General features: G+C 31.9%; 1 protein-coding gene across 3 annotated transcripts in view; it reads left to right on the plus strand.

The window, feature by feature from the left end:
- Positions 1-21479, plus strand: part of unc-5 — a 181167-nt gene that overhangs the window by 124259 nt on the left and 35429 nt on the right. For all 3 annotated transcript variants that reach the window (XM_073991365.1, XM_073991363.1, XM_073991364.1), the window contains 3 exons: positions 13889-14809; positions 15035-15251; positions 15614-15819. In XM_073991365.1, the coding sequence (XP_073847466.1) occupies positions 14207-14809; positions 15035-15251; positions 15614-15819 (1026 nt within the window). In that variant the 5' untranslated portion in view covers positions 13889-14206. The remainder of the gene's footprint in view (positions 1-13888; positions 14810-15034; positions 15252-15613; positions 15820-21479) is intronic.

A 21479-nucleotide genomic window follows, 5' to 3' on the forward strand; every position in this document is an offset into this window, starting at 1 on the left:
ATAATGTGTTTAGGATACTCAGATAAAGTGGATAATACAATTATTGTACTTAGATAACATGTATAATGCATTTAGGACACTTGGATAAGCTGGATAATACATTTATGATACTTGGATAAAGTGGATAATGCATTTAGGATGCTTGGATAAAGTGGATAAGACGTGTAGAATACTTTGATGAAGTGAATAAAGCATTTAGGACACATGGATAAAGTGGATAATGCATTTAGGCTTCTCGGATAATATATTTAGAATACTTGGATAAAGTGGACAATGTATTTAGAATACTTGGATAACATGGATAATGCATTTAGTATATTTGGATAAAGTAAATAATGTATTAGGGCACTTGGATAACGCGGATTATGTGTTAGGATACTTGGGTAAAGTGGATAATGCAATTATTGTACTTAGATAACATGTATAATGCATTTAGGACATTTGGATAAGGTGGATAATACATTTATGATACTTGGATAAAGTGGATAATGCATTTATGATACTTGGATAAAGTGGATAACTCGTTTAGAATAATTTGAAAAGTGGACACAGCATTTAGGATACATGGGTAAAGTGGATAATGTATTTAGGCTTCTCGGATAATATATTTAGAATACTTGGATAAAGTGGATAATGTATTTAGAATATTTGGATAACATGGATAATGCATTTAGTATATTTGGATAACGTAAATAATGTATTAGGGCACTTGGATAACGTTGATTATGTGTTAGGATACTTGGATAAAGTGGATAATGCAATTACTGTACTTAGATAACATGTATAATGCATTTAGGACATTTAGATAAGGTGGATAATACATTTATGATACATGGATAAAGTGGATAATGCATTTAGGATACTTAGATAAGGTGTATAATACATTTATCATACTTGCATAAAGTGGATAATGCATTTAGGGCACTTGGATAAGGTGGATAATACATGTATGATGCTTAGAAAAAGTGGATAATGCATTTAGGATAAATGGATAAAGTGGATAATGCACTTTGGATACTTGGATAAAGTGGATAATACATTTAAAGTACTTGGAAAAAGTGGATAATGCATTTAGGATACTTGGATAAAGTGGATAATACATTCACTATATATAGATAACATGGATAATGCTTTTAGGATGCTTCGATATCGTGAATAATGTATTTAGGGCACTTGGATAACGTGGATAATTCAATTACTATACTTAGGTAACGTGGATAATGCATTTAGGATACTTGGAAAAAGTGGATAAGGCACTTAGGATACTTGGATAAAGTGGATAATGCATTTAGCATGCTTGGATAAAGTGGATAATGCATTTAGGATACTAGGATAAAGTGGATAATACATTTAGAACACTTAGATAACATGGATAACACGTTTAGAATACTTGGATAAAGTGAATAATGTATATTGGATAAAGTGTAATATATATTTAGGCTCCTTCAATAACATGGATAATGTGTTTAGGTTTCGATAACGTGGATTTTTGTCAATAACGTCTAAGGTATTTGGATTCTATCATCTCTCTCACAATTTCCGATTGAAAATTAAATGCGGAAATTACAAAGGAATAATTATCATAATTACTACTCCCCATACAATTCAGTTCTTAATCCCACACAATTTTCTTCAAGTGTTTTTCATAATTACATTTCTCAACGCTTTTATTAGACATGTTGACAATTTCGTGTACATATGCCATCACACTCTATGTGCGCTACGTACTCGTATTTACATACCTTGGTCAACATTTGATGACTGTTGGCAGCACCGGCAGTGGCGGCATAATATGTATGACAAGCAACATGGTCAATGTCTTTATCGTTTGCTTTGCATTGCTCTCCCATTTCCCGGTCTATTTGGTTATTAAGAAACTGACCTTACCGAATGCGCTAATCGTCTTACAGCTCCAAGTTTCTTACATTCCCAAGTTGTTGGAGCAAATGTTGTGCCGCCTGCCTGCATACCATGGCAATGGCCATTAAACGAACGGGTAATACCAAAAAACCAGACCACACCACACATTTGACCGCTGCCATCATCAACGTCGGTTGTTGCTTCAACTGCTCCACCATGCAGTCATGCAGCCAGCAATGCATGTTTCTTAAAGATTGCATTAGAATGCATAAAATGCAACTGAATGAATGGTCTTAGAAGTTGGTTATGTGTAAAATGTACAACTTACTTATGTTGGGGATATGTGTGTGCATGTGAATGTAATATTTGTTGTTGATGTTGTTGGGTATTATGTAAATAAGATTATAATAAACACCACTCAATGGTGTCCAATTTAAGACAAGGAAATTTTTGAAAATTACTTCAAATAACAAATACTCGCCACAACATTGCAATCATATATTTTGTGTCTAATCATGGTGTCGGAGAGGATAGGAGGAGGTATGGGAATTTAGGGAAAACATTATTTGGTCCTTTCTAAATTTATATAATTTGGATAAAACATTTTTATATTTTACATAACGTGGGTAACACTTTAAGGTACTTCGGATAACATGGATAAATACATTGGATAACGAGGATAATGCATTTGAATAAATTAAATGACGTGGATAATGGAATTTAGTATATTGGAAAACGTGGATAATGAATTTATATGCATTGGATAACGTGGATAATGAATCCCCGAATGCTGGATAACGTGTGTAATGAATTTTAGTATGTTGGATAATGTGGATAAATAATTTGAATTCATTTTCATGTTGTATAACGTGGATAAAGCATTTAAATACATTGGATAATGTGAAAAACGAATTTGAATACATCAAATAACGTGGATAATGAATTTCAGTATGTTGGATAACGTGGATAATGAATTCAACTATGTTGGATATCATGGTTAACAACTTTAAATACATTGGATAACGTGGATAATGAATTTAAATACATTGGATAACGTGGATAATAGATTTGAATACATTGTATAACGTGAATGATGGATTTAAATACATTGGATAACATTCATAATATTCTTTATTATGTTGGATAACGTGGATAACGAATTTAAATACATTAAATAACGTGGATAGTGAATTTTAGCATGTTGGATAAAGTGGATAATGAATTTCAGTATGTTGGATAGCTTGGATAATGAATTAAAGTATGTTGGATAACATGGATAATGCATTTAAATACATTGGATAACGTGGATAATAGATTTGAATACATTGGATAACGTGGATAATTGATTTGAATACATTGGATAACTTTCAACTTCCTAGGTCATTTGGATAACGTGGATAATGTTTTTAGGTTATTTCGATGACGAGGATAATGTTTCTAGGTTTAATTGGTTAACGTGGATACTGTTTCTAGGATATTTGGATAAGATTTCTAGGTTATTGGGATAACGTGGATAATGTTTCTTGGTGGTTTGGATAACGTGGATAATGTTTCTAGATTATTTGGATAACGTGGATAATGTTTCTATATTATTTGGATAACGTGGATAATGTTTCTATATTATTTGGATAGCGTGGATAATGTTTCTACACTATTTGGATAATGTGGATAATATTTCTACACTATTTGGATAAAGTGGATAATGTTTGTAGGTCAGTTGCATAACGTGGATAATGTTTGTAAGTTATTTGCATTACGTGGATAATGTTTCTAAACTTTTTGGAAAGCTTGGATAATGTTTCTACACTATCTGGATTATTATCCACGATTGTAGGTTATTTGGATAAAGTGTATAAAGCTTCTGCACTATTTGGATAACGTGGATAATGTCTGTAGGTTATTTGGATACCGCGGATAATGTTTTTAGGTTATTTGGATAACGTGGATAATGTTTCTACATTATTTGGAATACTTGGATAATGTTTCTAGGTTATTTGGATAACGTGGATAATGTTTGTAGGTTATTTGGATACCGTGGATAATGTTTTTAGGTTATTTGGATAAGGTGGATAATGTTCCTACATTATTTGGATAACGGGGATAATATTTCTACATAATTTGGATAACGTGGATAATGTTTCTACACTATTTGGATAAAGTGGATAATGTTTCTACACTATTTGGATAACGTGGATAATGTTTCTACACTATTTAAATAACGTGGATAATATTTCTACACTATTTGGATAAAGCGGATAATGTTTGTAAGTGATTGGATAACGTGGATAATGTTTATAGGTTATTCGCATTACGGGAATAATGTTTCTAAACTTTTTTGATAACTTGGATAATGTTTCTACACTATTTGGATAACGTGGATAATGCTTCTACACTATCTGGATAACTTGGATAATGTTTGTAGGTTATTTGGATACTGTGGATAATGTTTTTAGGTTATTTGGATAACGTGGATAATGTTTCTACTTTATTTGGATAACGTGGATAATGCTTCTACATTATTTGGATAACGTGGATAATGTTTCTACACTATTTGGATAACGTGGATAATATTTCTACACTATTTGGATAACGTGGATAATATTTCTACACTGTTTGGATAACGTGAATAATATTTCTACACTTTTTGGATAACGTGGATAATGTTTGTATGTTATTTGGATAATGTTTCTAACCTTTTTGGATAACTTGGATAATGTTTCTACACTATTCTGATAATGTGGATAATGTTTCTACACTATTTGGATAACGTGGATAATGTTTGTACACATTATTTGGATAACATGGATAATGTTTCTACACTATTTGGATAACGTGGATAATGTTTGTAGGTTATTTGGATAAAGTGTATAATGCTTCTACACTATTTGGATAACGTGGATAATATTTGTAGGTTATTTCGATATCATGGATAATGCTTTTAGGTTATTTGGATAACGTGGATAATGTTTCTACATTATTTGGATAATGTGGATAATGTTTCAACATTATTTGGATAACGTGGATAATGTTTCTACACTATTTGGATAACTTGGATAATATTTCTACACTATTTGGATAAAGTGGATAATGTTTGTAGGTTATTTGGATAATGTTTCTAATCTTTTTGGATAACTTGGATAATGTTTCTAGACTATTGGGATAATGTGGATAATGTTTCTACACTATTTGGATAACGTGGATAATGTTTTTAGGTTGTTTGGATAACGTGGATAATGTTTCCACATTAGTTGGATAATGTGGATAATGTTTCAACATTATTTGGATAACGTTGATAATATTTCTACATTACTTGGATAACGTGGACAATGTTTCTACACTATTTGGATAACGTGGATAATATTTCTACACTATTTGGATAAAGTGGATAATGTTTGTAGGTCAATTGGATAACGTGGATAATGTTTGTAGGTTATTTGCATTGCGTGAATAATGTTTCTAACCTTTTTGGATAACTTTGATAATGTTTCTACACTATTTGGAACGTGGATAATGTTTGTTGATTATTTAGATACCGTGGATAATGTTTCTAGGTTGTTTGGATAACGTAGATAATGTTTCTACACTATTTGGATAACGCGGATGATGTTTATAGATTATTTGGATAACCTGGATAATGTTCCTAGGTTATGTGGATAACGTAGATAATGTTTCTAGGATATTTGGATAAAGTGGATAATGCTTTTAGATTATTTTTATAACGCAGATAATGTTTCTGGGTTATTTGGATAAGGTGGATAAAGTTCCAATGATACTTGGATAATGTTTTTAGGTTGTTTGGATAACGTGGATAATATTTCTACACTATTTGGATAACGTGGATAATGTTTGTAAGTTATTTGGATAAAGTGTATAATGCTTCTACACTATTTGGATAACGTGGATAATGTTGGTAGGTTATTTGGATACCGTGGATCATGTTTTAGGTTATTTGGATAATGTTTCTACATTATTTGGATAACGTGGATAATGTTTCTACATTATTTGTATAACGTGGATAATGTTTCTACACTATTTGGATAACGTGGATAATGTTTCTACATTATTTGGATAACGTGGATAATGTTTCTACACTATTTGGATAACGTGGATAATATTTCTACACTATTTGGATAACGTGGATAATGTTTGTAGGTTATTTGGATAATGTGGATAATGTTTCTAACCTTTTTGGATAACTTGGATAATGTTTCTACACTATTGGGATAATGTTTCTACACTATTTGGATAAAGTGGATAATGTTTGTAGATTATTTGGATACCGTGGATAATGTTTTCAGGTTGTTTGGATAACGTGGATAATGTTTCTACACCATTTGGATAACGTGGATGATGTTTATAGATTATTTGGATAACCTGGATAATGATCCTAGGTTATGTGGATAACGTAGATAATGTTTCTAGGGTATTTGCATAAAGTGGATAATGCTTTTAGATTATTTTTATAACGCAGATAATGTTTCTAGGTTATTTGGATAACGTGGATAATGTTCCAATGATACTTGGATAATATTTTTAGGTTGTTTGGAGAACGTGGATAATGTTTCTACACTATTTGGATAACGTGGATGATGTTTATAGATTATTTGGATAACGTGGATAATGTTTGTAGATTATTTGGATAACGTGGATAAAGTTTGTAGGTTATTTGGATAAAGTGGATAAAGTTGCTACGTTATCCGGATGACGTGGATAATGTTCACAGGTTATTTGGATAATGCGGATAATGTTCCTAAGTCATTTGGATAATGTGGGCAGTGTTTCTATGTTCATTATCAGGCGTGGAAAATGTGTCTAGGTTATTAGGATAACGTGGATAATGTTTTGTGGGTTATTCGGATAAGATGGATAATGAGTTTAGCTTAATTGGGTATAGTGGATAATGTTTTCTGTCGTTTGGATAACGTGGATAATCATTTGGCTTGTTAATGTGGTTAAAATATCACGATAATTTGGATATCCTTAATTCTCTCCTCTCCTCGTTCTCTTAAGACGCTTTTGACTTTCCAAGCAATGAATGCCAAGCGTCAAAGCAAAGTCTTAAACTGTCCATTGCCAAGGGAGAAGAATTAAGTCTATTGCTTTTGTTTGGTCATAATTACTTTTGACCAAAACGTATTCCATCGTACACGGCTAATGCAAATGATATCGACTTGTAACAGAAGAAGAAGAAGAAGAATAAGAAATATACATTCATGGATAAATGGACAGACAGACAGATATTTATTTCAGTAATGCTCAAAGCGGACAACAACAACAGACTCTATGGGATTTTGAAATTATTGGAAAACTTGGAGAACAGCGAAGGAGCAGCAATTGGGGATGGGTGGGTTTAACCCATTAATGCATGAAGTTCCCTGGCGACTTTTATCCATACTTTTTGTTTGTTTTAGAATAGTAGTAAGATAAATAAATCATTTCAAGAACAACTTTTGTCATTTATAAATTATCGTATGGTTTACAGACCGTCCGTTAAATCGGGCGCTATGTAATTAGAACACTTTGTGTGTGATATATTTTGTTACTGTTCTTGGTTTGGCGTTGCTTGTTGTATTTGAGATAAGTTTATTTACTCCTTTGACATCATATTTGGCTTTGATTGAAGTAAATCATGTCATATTTTACGTCGTAACGAATATTATCGAGTTAACATATACTGAAAACAATGAATTTTAACATTTTTCTCATTTTTTGTAATAAACAAGCACTAAAAACTTGAAATTTGGTGGGATTCACTTCATAATTATAAATTGTGATATGTTTTCAATCATCCCAAACAGTTTTATTCAGTGCATCAGCCTAAATAAAGAATTGGCGTAAGAAATAAAAACGTCCGTTTAAACGGACGCTATGCACTAATGGGTTAAGCCAAAAGATATGCTGATATTCTTTAAGTTTCTGTGTGACTAAGTTTTGAACAAACACAAGAGCGGTATTAAGTGCGTTTGTATGTGTGTTTGTGTGTATGTTTGCCAGTATTTATGCTTAGAAGACGTGTGTAATAATCGAAGAACTCTAAAGTCGATTGGTAATGAATATGGGTTTTAAGCGTTGCAAGAGCATTTCTTAGCTTCGTGCTGCCTGCCTTCCAGTTGCTACCATGAAGAAACTTTGTACCAATATGGCCAAGTATTTACATACAAATGTTGTATGTATGAGTGTGTACATTTGATTTTACATTGGCGATTATAACAAGTTGACAATGTTTTTCCTCCTTCTCCTTCTTCTTTTTTTTTTGCTTCTTTGCCGTTTGTTTGTTGTTTTTTGAAAACAGTTTTCATTTAGAAGCCAGCCATCGTTGTTTGGTTTGGGTTATGTATAAATTCAGGAAATGCTGTTGTAGATAACAATTTTTATGACTTGAAAGTTGTTGTAATTTTTGTCGCTTCTTTTGCTGTTCGTGTGTGTGTTTTTTGTTTTGTTCAGTTGTCTGCAATATTTTGTTTTAAGTTTTTTTCTACTTCTCTACTTCTTAAGAATGGCAACTTTTTTGCCTGGCCATGGAATTGTGGGGACTGTGGCGGCAACATAGCCCCCCAGCCAAACGGCGGTTCAGTCAGCGTGCCTGCCTGCCAGCTTGATTGGTCATCGTTGTCCGTCGTATTGGCCAAGGCTAAAAAGGCGTTTTAATATCCCCATTAGTTTTTGTTTATACTTTTATTATGCAAAATATCATCATACGAGCGAGCGGTATGTTTATTAGAGTGTACATGTATGTGTGTGGGTCTCTCATTTCATTGGGAAAATAAATTTCAAGAAAAAAATGCTACTTTTTTTCTTGATGGATTTATACATGCCTGGATTTTTAAGTTTGATTAAATGCGTCTACCGATGGTGAAGAAGAGGAAATCCACAACAACTTCTTCTGTCCATCAAAAGAAGCCGTTGGAGTTTGATTTTTTCCTTGAAATTCTGCAGAACTCTGATAATTAGATGGGTAATTAAGATATGTATCTTGTTATGTCGTTGTTGTATTTGTTTTTCAAAGCTACAGGAAATCCAGTTTTGACAAATCAAATGCGGTGGTTACTTCAAGAGGATTAGATATCAGTTATTGATGTAGATGATTTCTTTGATTTGGTATGAAGTGAATTTAACCAGTGCTGCTGAAGGGTTTAAGACTTAATAACACTGGGAATGTGAAGATGACAAATGGGTCGACATCCATAAAGAAGATGACCGCATAAATCGACTTCAAAGGTCGAATTTTGTAAACAAAACGACCTTATAGGTCGGCTTCCATAAAGAAGATGACCTCATAGGTCGACTTCTATACACAAGAGGACCTTATAGGTCGACTTCTATACAGAAGAAGACTTTATAGGTCGACTTCTATACAGAAAAGAACCTTATAGGTCGACTTCTATACAGAATACTACCTTCGTCGACTTCTATACAGAAGAGAACTTTATAGGTCGACTTCTATACAGAAGAAGACCTTAGAGTCGACTTCTATGCAGAATACGACCTCATTAGTCGAATTCCTTAAAGAAGATGACCTCATAGGTCACCTTCTGTAAAGAACATGACTTTATACGACCTGAAGATGACCTCACAGGTCGACTTCCATAAAGAAGATGACCTCATAGGTCGAAGAGGACCTTAATGGTCGGCTTTTGTAAAGAAGAACACCTTATAGGTCGGCTTCTATACATAGGACCTTATAGGTCGACTTCTATACAGAATACCACCTCATAGATCGACTTCTATACAGAAGATGACGACATAGCAAGTCTACAATAAAGAAGATGACCTCGTAGGTCGACTTCCCTAAAGAAGATGACCTCATAGGTCGATATCTATAAAGAAGATGACCCCATAGGAATCATACGACCTGAATATGACTTCATAGGTTGACTTCTATATAAAATACGACCTCATACGTCAACTTCTATACAGAAGACATCCTTAAAGGTAGACTTCTATACAGAAGACTACTTTAAAGGTCGACTTCTAAACAGAAGACTACCTTAGAGGTCGTCCTCCATAAAGAGAGACCAGAGGTATTTATAGAGACTAGAGGGGCTTATAGACACCAGAGGTGTTTTTAGAAACCAAAGGTATTTTTAGAGACCACAGGTCTTTATAGAGACCACAGGTCTTTATAGAGACCGGAGGTCTTATAGAGATCGGAGGTCTTTATAGAGACCAGAGGTCTTTATAGAGACTGGAGGTTTTTATAGAGACCGGAGGTCTTTATGGAAACCAAAGGTCTTTATAGAGACCGGAGGTCTTTATAAGGACCTAAGGTATTCATAGAGACCAGAGGTTTTTATAGAGTCCATAGGTGTTTATAGACACCAAGGGTCTTCATAGAGACCAGAGTTCTTTATAGAGACCAAGGGTCTTTATAGAGACCAGAGGTCTTTATAGAGACCAGGGGACTTTATAAAGACCAGGGGACTTTCTAGAGACCACACGTCTTTATAATGACAGGAGGTCTTCATAATGACCGGAGGTCTTTATAATGACCGGAGGTCTTTATGATGACCGGAGTTGTTTATAGAGACCATAGGTCTTTATAGAGACTGGAGGTGTTTATAGAGACCAGAGGTCTTTATAGAGACCGGAGGTCTTTATGGAGACCAGAGGTCTTTATAGAGAGCAGAGCTCTTTATAATGCCCGGAGGTCTTTATTAGAACCTGAGGTCTTTATAAGAACCTGAGGTCTTTATAGAGACCAAAGGTCTTTATAAGAACCTGAGGTCTTTATAGAGACCAAAGGTCTTTATAAGAACCTGAGGTCCTTATAGAGACCAAAGGTCTTTATGATGACCGGAGTTCTTTATAGAGAACATAGGTCTTTATATAAACCGTAGGTCTTTATAGAGACAGGAGGTCTTTACCAGAGGTCTTTATAGAGACTGGAGGGGTTTATAGAGACCAGAGGTCTTTATAGAGACCGGAGATGTTTATAGAGACCAGGGGTCTTTATAATGACCGGAGGTCTTTATAGAGACCAGAAGTCTTTATAGAGACCAGAGGTTTTTATAGAGACCAGAGGTCTTTATAAGGACCTGAGATCTTTATAAGGACCTGAGATCTTTATAGAGAGCAGAGGTCTTTATAATGCCCGGAGGTCTTTATTAGAACCTGAGGTCTTTATAAGAACCTGAGGTCTTTATAGAGACCAAAGGTCTTTATAAGAACCTGAGGTCTTTATAGAGACCAAAGGTCTTTATAAGAACCTGAGGTCTTTATAGAGACCAAAGGTCTTTATGATGACCGGAGTTCTTTATAGAGAACATAGGTCTTTATATAAACCGTAGGTCTTTATAGAGACAGGAGGTCTTTACCAGAGGTCTTTATAGAGACTGGAGGGGTTTATAGAGACCAGAGGTCTTTATAGAGACCGGAGGTCTTTATAGAGACCAGGGGTCTTTATAGACACCAGAGATCTCTATAAAGACCTCAGGTCCTTATAAAGACCTGTGGTCTCCATAACGACCTCTGGTCCCTATAAAGACCTCCGGTCATTATAAATACCTCTGGTCTCTATAAAGACCTCTGGTCTCTACAAAGACCTGAGGTCTTTAGAGATCAGAGGTCTTTTTAAGGAACTGAAGTCTTTATAAAGACCTGAGGTCTTTATAGGGACCAGATGTCTTTATAGGGATCTGAGGTCTTTATAGGGACCAGCGGTCTTTATAAGGACCTTAGGTCTTTTTTAAGGACCTGAGAGACCGGAGGTCTTTATAAGGACCTTAGGTCTTTATAGAGATCAGAGGTCTTTATAAGGACCTGAGGTCTTTATAGGGACCAGAGGTCTTTATAATAGGGACCACATTTCTTTATAGAGACCAGATATGTTTATAGAAATTGGATGTTTTCAGTGCTTACGAATTTCAATAAATACAGAATATCGGGTCGTCCCCTTAGCAGGGGACTTTTACTCTATAGAAGGCCCGTTAAGAGTCCTTCTCAAGTGTAGAAGCCCCTTTCAGGTACCTTCTCAACTACAGAATCCGCTTTAAGGCATGTTCTCAACTATAGAAGCCCTTTTGAAGACACTTCTCAACTAAGAAGCCCGTTTAAAGTGGATGTCTACACTATAGAAGGCCCTTTAAAGGCCCTTCTCAACTATAGACACCCCTTAAAGGGACCTTTTCAACTATAAAAATCCGTTTAAGACATTTTAAACTCTAGAAGACCCTAAGAGGACCTTCTCAACTGCAGAAGCCCCTTTAAGGAGACTTCTCCGCTATGGAAGCCCCTTTAAGGAAACTTCTAAACTATAGAATCCCCTTTAAGGGATTCCGAACAACTCATTTCGGTACATCCCTCCCAAATGTTCAAAATTTATTCCGAAATGTTAAACGAAGTTAGTCCTTATGATTCTGAATATAATGACGTTTTTTTCGTGGGCAAGTTCATGCTTCCTGACACAATGGCCCAAAAGCTCAAAAAACGTATACGGTGACCACCTTAAATGAGTGGTCACGATATCCATGACTGCCGAAATTTGATCCAGTTCCAAAATTAATCTAGTTTAATGTCACTTCTCGGATCGTATTGAAATTGTAAGTGGGTTTCGTTGTGGTCCTGACTACAGCATTAATTTTTTTTTTTTGATGAAGGAAGCCAGCCGATATCTACTGAGATGTGAACCCCGAATAGCACCAGTGTTCACACCTCCCGCTCTATTGTTTTTAGTAGTCTTTTTGTGGTCATACTTACAATGCCATAATTTTCTTCACCATACTTCTCTTGATAATGGCGCGAATGTTCCTAAATCCCCGCCAAAGTTGTGTTCTGGCAATATAAAGGGATTAGTTTTCAATTTTGCTCTAACCTGGGTTGATTGGGTCTGTCAGTGACAAAAAATATATGGTTACTTCAACAATATACTTAGTTTTAATCATTTACAATATCCTATTTTGCTCTAAGAATATGTTTGCCTCAACAATATTCCTTCTGAGAGAAAGAGAGCAATAATATTGTCAAAATGTGAAAATATATGTTGTTGAAGCTACCATTTATTTTGTGAAATTATGTTTATGTTTCACACGAAATATATTGTTGCTCCAAACGTATATTTTACACATTTACCATACATTCTGAATATAATGATTTTTTTCGTAGGCAAGTTCATGCTTCCTTAACCAATGGCCCAAAAGCTCAAAAAACGTATACGGTGACCACCTAAAAATGAGTGGTGGTCACGATATCCATGACTGCCGAAATTTGATCCAGTTCCAAAATTAATCTAGTTTAATGTCACTTCTCGGATCGTGTTAAAATCGTTGTGATCCTGACTACAACATTAAATTTTTTTTGATGAAGGAAGCCAGCCAATTCCTACTGAGATACTAACCCCGAATAGCTCCAATATTTAGAGCCAGTCATTCATACACCTCCCGCTCTAAAGTTTTTATTAGTCTTTTTGTGGTCATTCTTGCAATGCCATAATTGTCTTCTCCATATTTCTCTTGATAATGGCGCGAATGTTCCTAAATCCCCGCCAAAGTGGTGTTCTGGCAATATAAGGGGATTAGTTTCGGTTTTTGCTGTTACCTAAGTTGATTGGGTCTGTCAAATAAAAATAGATGGTTGCTTCAAAAATATATTTAGTTTTAATCATTTACAATATCCTAATTTGCTCTAAGAATATGTGTGCCTCAACAATATTCCTTCTGAGAGAAAAAGAGCAATAATATTGTCAAAATGTGACAGTAAATGTTATTGAAGCTACCATATATTTTGTAAAATGATCTTTGTGTTTCACACGAAATATATGGTTGCTATAAATATATATGTTTTACACAAATAGAACATTGGTGGCGTTTACGTTTTTTACCATACATTATTTTGCTTTCAAAATATTTTTTCTTCGATAACTTTCTTTCCCTTTGTGCAGATGGATGATGACCCAATTCCCATAGAAAAAGAGCTTGAAAAAAATGTTTATTTTCCAACTCTTCTTCCTGCAATATTTTCTTACAATTTCATTTTATTACATCTTTAATATCAATTTCATTAATCGAACATTTGTTCTATTCTTTTTTTCCAGGTCTCTGTAATAAAAACGAACTAAAACATAACATTAAATTCTACAACGAAGGACCATTAAAAGAAACAACAAAAATGCTGGCCACATGTTTCTCCCATTAAACAAAAAAACGTAGCGAAACAGAATTTAAAACGAAACATTTAAAGCAAAACGGTGGCATAAAATATTGGCAACAATAAAAAGGAAGGAAAAGGAAAACTCGCAAAAAATAAATCACAAATAAAATAAAATTAACAAGCTGCCTCTACTGCAACAACCAACTTCTCCTTTACTGTTCTTCTGCAACTCTTACAACAAAATACCAATACCACCACAAAAATGCATCGCAAAACAAATCTAAGAAGATATCGTTTCCTGATCACGTATTTGCTAATATGTTGGTGGTGTTGTTGCCTTGGTGTCATCGGTATGCCAGCAGCAAAGGATTCGTTGTTGCTGGCCGATTCCGAAGAGGATGTTTTTAGTAAATTTGAAGATATCAGTGATGAATTGATGGATGGTGAGGAACATGATATGCTGCGCAGTGGTGGTGGCAAGGCGGGTGGTGATAATGGTGGCAAATATTCCCATTGGAATAAATTGGTAGATGTTGATGCATCCTATCCAGATAGCACGGATGTTTTTAGCCAAGGCAAAGCTGCATTGGCACCTGTTTTTCATGAAGAGGTGCTTGGTGGTGGAGTTGGCGGCGGTGTCTTGGGACATTCAGGGGAGGCTTCCTCCTCTGCCTCTTCATCACAGGGGAGTAATGTCAATAAAAGTGTAATAGCTGCCGGTACCTTGGATGAATTTGTTACCGGTAAATTGGGGGCCTCTGAGACAGGAGTAACTTTGCCCTATTTCCTAACTGAACCGGAAAGCGTTTATGTGGTTAAAAATCGTCCAGCCATATTAAAATGCAAAGCAGCACATGCCCTGCAGGTAAGTGGGCCATAACGCACATACATACATACCACCTAGCAACAACATAACAACTACAAATTATTATTATTATTTTGTTGTTGTTGTTTTTTTATTGCTGCATTCTTGTTGTTTATTTTAAAACTACAAACCTACGTGTCCTTGTTTTTCATTAACTCTTGCATTGTTGTTTTTTTGTTGTTGTTTTTTCTTCCTGCCTTCCTTTATTTGCTTTCAATTACGCAGCTGCATTTTAAATGTAGCGGCAGTTCACAACCCCCGCCCTCAACACACGACAAACACGTGGATCCTCATACGGGGGTGCATTTGGAGGAAGTCACTGCAACCATACACCGTGACCTGGTGGATGAATACTTTGGCAAGGGTCCATTTAAATGTGAATGCCATGCCTGGTCCTCGAGGGGTGTTGTAAAAAGCCAAGCGGCCACCGTGAACATTGCATGTAAGTATCAGGGGAAATAATGGCATGGGGGGGAGGGGGACGATAATCAAAATACCAAAAAATCCAATCCAGCAATCAAAAGGTCATTTTTCTTTTGTGTATTTGGTTGGTCTCTATAACAAATTTCCACAAATTTCCTTATGAATGTGTTAACGAGTGAGTGAATGTCTGAGTGAGTGCGTGCCGCCACCTAGTGTGCCTGGCAATGCGTGTGTGTGTGTCACAATCTTTGATGAAATCTATTTTAAAGTCATTTGTAATTTCATCATCACCATTGTTATTAATTTCACTACGTGTGTCTCTGTGTCTCGCTCTCAATAATGCGTTTTATCCTTTTTTTCTTGTAATTATCCTTTCTACAGATATGCGCAAGCAATTTGTCACATCACCCACATCATTGCGTGTGGAGGTGGGCACTCGTGCCGAATTGTATTGTGAACCACCCAGCGGCTTTCCGGAACCCACTGTCAGTTGGTATAAAAATAATGTCCCCCTAACGGAAAACAAGGACATTGGACCCACAGTCTCAGCAACTGGCACATTGAACTTTCGTCAAGTTACATTACAGGTAAGTCCACCAAGGGGATGGAGGATGGCATGGGATATCATGTTTAAATGCGTGTTTTTTTCGTTATTTGGAAAAAATATTTTGTTTTTAATTAAAAATTACAAATGTTGAAGATTTTTATCAAAATCATGTTCGTCTAGGGTTTCAATGTCTCGTTATTTAAGGTTTTTAATTTTTTAGGCGACATTTAATGAAAATGAAATATGAAACTTTTGGCATTTGAAATTTTAGAGACAAGTTTTGGAAATTAAAAAATAAAAAACAAGGAAAAAGTCATTCGACTTTGCTTTTAGCCTAGGATTGTACAAAAAGGCAATAACAGGAGTTATGGACATAAATGTCCTTTGAAGAAATCCCTAATTTTAAAAATAAATAATAAATGTTCATATATGGCAAGAGAAGTCTCCAGGCCCAATCAAGCACCTGGGCGGGGTTTTTGTAATATTGGGGTCATTATCGAGAGTTTTATGCAGAATAAAATTGTAGGGTTGCAGCAAAGACCACAATTACTACATACTAAAAACCTTAGTGGAAGTGATGTATGGAGTGGTGGCCGTAAATATAGGGGCATTTCGGAGCCAATATCTCAGAAAATATTGGCTTCCCATAGCGAACATTATTAATAGCGCTTACCCGCTATAAAAATTTCAACACTTTCCGAAAAGTGAACTAGAACTGAATTTACCTTGTAACTGGATCGAATTTTGGGAGTGATACCTTTCAATAGTTATGGTGCCAATCGGCCATAACCGTAGGAATTTTAGGAGCTTTTCGCAATTTATATTTTTTATTTTTTATGCTTGCCTTTTTAAGGCGAAGACCATTTTATAGTGATATTTGAATTAATTTTCTTTCGATTTGAGCTGTTATGACCCAGGAGGTACATTGAAAAATTAGTAATCCACTGAAGTTCCACACATTCAACCATTATGCTACGTTTCACGGCTGGTTAAGTCCGATCAGGCATATTACATTGTTATTTTAGCGCATGGACGAAGGCTAAGCTTGAAAAGTTGTCATAGGAAAATTTTGAAATTAAATAACTGCCATTAAATAAATAAATTCGTATATACAAAAGTAACATAATGGTTGAATGTGTGTTACTTTGGTGGATTCCTAATTTTTCAATGCACCTCTTAGGTCATAACAGCTCAACTTGAAAGATAATTAATTCAAATATTTTTTAATATTGTGGATTTTTAAATATTGTTCTTTAAAATATCGTGGATTTATAAATATAATTTTTTTAAATATCGCGGATTTTTAAATATTATTTTTTAAAAATCGTGGATTTTTTTAAATATTATCTTTTAAAAATAGTGGATTTTTTAAATATTATTTTTTAAAAATCGTGGATTTTTTTAATATTATTTTTTAAAAATCGTGGATTTTTTTAAATATTATCTTTTAAAAATAGTGGATTTTTTAAATATTATTTTTTAAAGATTGTGGATTTTTTTTAAATATTATTTTTATAAAAATCGTGGATTTTTTAAATATTATTTTTTGAAAATCTTGAATTTTTTAAATATTATATTTTAAAAATCGTGGATTTTTTTAAATATTATTTTTTAAAAATACTGAATTTTTTTAAATATTTTTTAAAAATACTGAATTTTTTTAAATATTATTTTTTAAAAATACTGAATTTTTTAAAATATTATTTTTTAAAATTCGTGGATTTTTTTAAATATTATTTTTTTAAAAATCGTGGATTTTTTTAAAATATTATTTTTTAAAAATCATGGATTTTTTTTTTAATTATTATTTTTTTAAAATCGTGGATTTTTTTAAAAATTATTTTTTAAAAATCGTGGATTTTTTTAAATATTATTTTTTAAAAATCGTGGATTTTTTAAATATTATTTTTTAAAAATCGTGGATTTTTTTAAATTTATTTTTAAATATCGTGGTTTTTTTAATATCATTATTTTTAAATACCATGCATTTTTCTAATATAGTGGATTTTTTTAAAATCGTGTATTTTTTAAATATTATTTAAATATTTCTATTTTATATTTTTTAAATATCGTGGGTTTTTTAATATTTCTATTTTATATTTTTTAAATATCGTGGGTTTTTTAATATTTTTATTTCTATTTTTTAAATATTATTTTTCTAATATTGTCAAATTAATAAAAAATGAGCTTTTTAATAATATCGTAGAATTCCTAAAAAATTATTTTAAAATCGTGTGGATTTTTTAAAAATATTTTTTAAAATATTGGAAATTTTTTTAAAATATTTTTTTAAAAATTTCGAGGATTTTTTAAAAATTTCTTGAATTTTTTAAATAGTTTTTAAAAGTATCGTGGATTTAAAATAAATTTATATCGTGGATTTTTTAAAGAATATTTTTATATATAGTAAATTTTTAAAAAAATATTTTTTTAAATGTCATAGGTTTTTAAGATTATTTGTTGAATTTTTTTTAAGAATTTGGTTGAAATGGTAAATTTTTTAAGAAATATATTTTTTTTAAATCGTGGATTTTAATTGTTTATATCGTGGATTCTTAAAGTAATATTTTTGGATTTTTAATGAATATTTTTTTAATTTCGTGGGTTTTTAAAGAATATTTTTTAATATCGAGGATTTTTAAAGAATATTTTTTAAACTCGTAGATTTTTTAAAGAATATTTTTTAATATCGTATATTTTAAAGACTATTTTATTAATACGGTTTTTTTCTAAAAAATGTTTTTTAATATCGTTAATTTTTAAAAAGTTTATTTTTTGAACGAAAAATATTTGTTTAAGTTGGATTTTTGAAGAATATTTTTTAAAGATTATTTTTTTAATATCGTGAACATTTTAAAGGAATTTAATAAATATTTTTTTTAAATATTGTTGATTTTTAACAAAATTTTTTAAATATAGTTGATTTTTCAAACAAGATTATTTTTAATATCGTGAATTTTTTAATATCTGTAAAATAGTTCTTAAAATATTGTTAATTTGTTTAATATTATCGTGGGTTTTTTTTAAATATTTTTTTGAGTATTGAGTTTTTAAATATTTTAAAAAAGGGTGGATATTCATATCATTAATTTTTAGAGAATATTTTTTATATATTTTTCAAAATATTTTTTTTTAAAATATCGTAGATTTTTTTAAATATTATATAAAAATATCGTGGATTTTTTGAAATATCTTGAATTTTTAAATATTTCCTTTAAATATCGGGGATTTTTTAAATATTTATTTTTGAAATATCTTAAATTTTTTTCTAGATATATTGGATTTTTTTTAAATATCGTGCTTTTTAAGTATATTGGATTTTCAAAGAATATCGTGGATTTTTTTAATATTTCTTTTAATATAGTGGATTTAAAAAAAATATATTTTTTAAAAATATCTCTAGTTTTTAATGATATTTGTTTTGTGTATTGTGTTTTTTAAATTTTTTTTTTTTTTTTTAAAGGGGGTTTTTTAATATTTTTGAAACATATCATGAATTTTTTAAAGAACATTTTGGTGAATTTGTTTAAAAAAATATCGTGGATTTTTTAAAAAATATTTTTTGTGTAATGTGTTTTTAAATAAATAAAAAAGGGTGGATATTTATATCATTAATTTTTAGAGAATATATTTTATATATTTTTTTAAAAATATCGTGGATTTTTTTAATATTGTTAGGAATATACTGGATTTGAAATTTCTTGAATTTTTTAAATATTTTATTAAAAATATCGTGGATTTTTTGAAATATCTTGAATTTTTAAATATTTTCTTTAAATATCGTGAATTTTTTAAATATTTATGTTTGAAATATCTTTAATTTTTTAAATATTTTTTTTAGATATATTGGTTTTTTAAAGATTTTTTATTTAAATATCGGGCTTTTTAAATATAGTGGATTTTTCAAAGAATATCTTTTTAAATATCGTGGATTTTTTTTTAATATTTGTAAAAATATTTCTTTTAATACGAGTATAGTGGGTTTTTAAATATGCTTTCTTAATTAAATGTAGAGGATTTTTCAAAGAATATTTTTGGATTCGTGGATGTTTTTAATATTTTTAAAAATATTTCTTAAAAAAATCGCGGATTTTTTTTTAATATTTTTTAAAAATATCGAGAATTTTTTAAATATTTTTAAAAAATATCTTGAATGTTTAAAATATTTTTTACAAATATCGTGGATTTTTAATAACATTTATTTTTGAAATATATTGGATTTTTTAGATATCTTGGATATTTTAAAAAATGTATTTTTTAATATCTTGGATTTTTTTTAAATATTTTCTTTATATTATGGATTTTTTAATGAATATGTTTTTAATATAGATTTTTTAGATATTTTATAAGAAATATCGTGAATTTCTTTTAAATATTTTTCTAAATATCGTTTATATTTTTAAAAAAGGTCAATATTTTAATTTTTTTATACAAATATCGTAAAGTTGTTTTTAATGTTTTAAAAATATCTTGGACGTTTATAACATTTATTTTTTGAAATATCTTGGATTTTTTAAAAAATGTATTTTTAAATATCTTGTTTTTTTTTTTTAAATATTTTCTTTATATTATGGATTTTTTAAAGAATATGTTTTTAATATTATGGATTTCATTAAAGAATATGTTTTAATATTATGAACTTTTTAGATATTTTATAAAAAATATCGTGAATTTCTTCCAAATATCGTTTATATTTGTTAAAAAGGTCAATATTTTATTTTTTTTATAAAACAAGTAAAAAAAGTATCAGTCGGCTTGGCCGACAGAGATATACCCTCAGCCTGTGTATATTGAAACAATTTTTTCCCATAAAACGTAGGTATTTAGAGGGTTTTAAAAATTTTGAACGCATGAACCGACAAATATGTTGATTAGATTAAAGCGCAGAAGTTTTGCGGGGGAATTATTTAAAAGAATGGATCGACATTGACCATTATGGAAGTCGATCTCCAACCACTACATACGTTGCCATAGGGGGGTTTTACTCCCTTTGGGCTGTCTGCATAAGAAGTGTGGTTTTGCCCCTGAAAAAACTTTTACCATCATAATTGAGGCAGCGAATGCAAGTTGCTTCAACAAAAATAAAAGTGATTCGATAGCAGGTCTTAAAGTGAACTTATCCGAAATTTTGTTTGGGAGGTACTGGATGAAGTGGACAAATATAGTCCATATTTGGACCTGATGTATATCTCGTAGATATATTAAGATGTGTTAAGTATGGACCAATTTGGCCACTCCCTTCAAAAGTTACCGTATGAATAATTTTTCCGAACATTTTTGAAATTTTGTGGGGGAGGTACCTGAAGGAATGGACCGATATGGCTTATCTTCAAACTTAAACTATGTTTGGACAAAATATTACTAAGGCCAAAATTTGGACCCAATCAGCAGATCCGTTGGAGAGTTATCTTGCGCTCCAACCACCCCACACGGTGTCATAGGGGTTTTGTGAAACTTTCAAGCTATTTTCTCAGGAAGTTTGGACTTGCCCCTGCTGAAACTTGTACCGTCGTATGGGGGGCAGTGAATACAAGTTGCTAAAACAAAAACCAAAGCGATTCGAGAGCAGGTCCTAAACTGAACTTATCCGAAATTTTGTGTGGGAGGTACCCGAAAGAGGAGACCTATTGAGTCCATATTGGAACCTCATCTAGGTCTGGTACATATTTGACGATGAACAAAGTATGAACCAAATCGGTT

Source organism: Musca autumnalis, unplaced genomic scaffold (genome assembly GCF_047663935.1).
Source record: "Musca autumnalis isolate F117 unplaced genomic scaffold, ASM4766393v1 scaffold_5, whole genome shotgun sequence".
NCBI lineage: Eukaryota > Metazoa > Arthropoda > Insecta > Diptera > Muscidae > Musca > Musca autumnalis.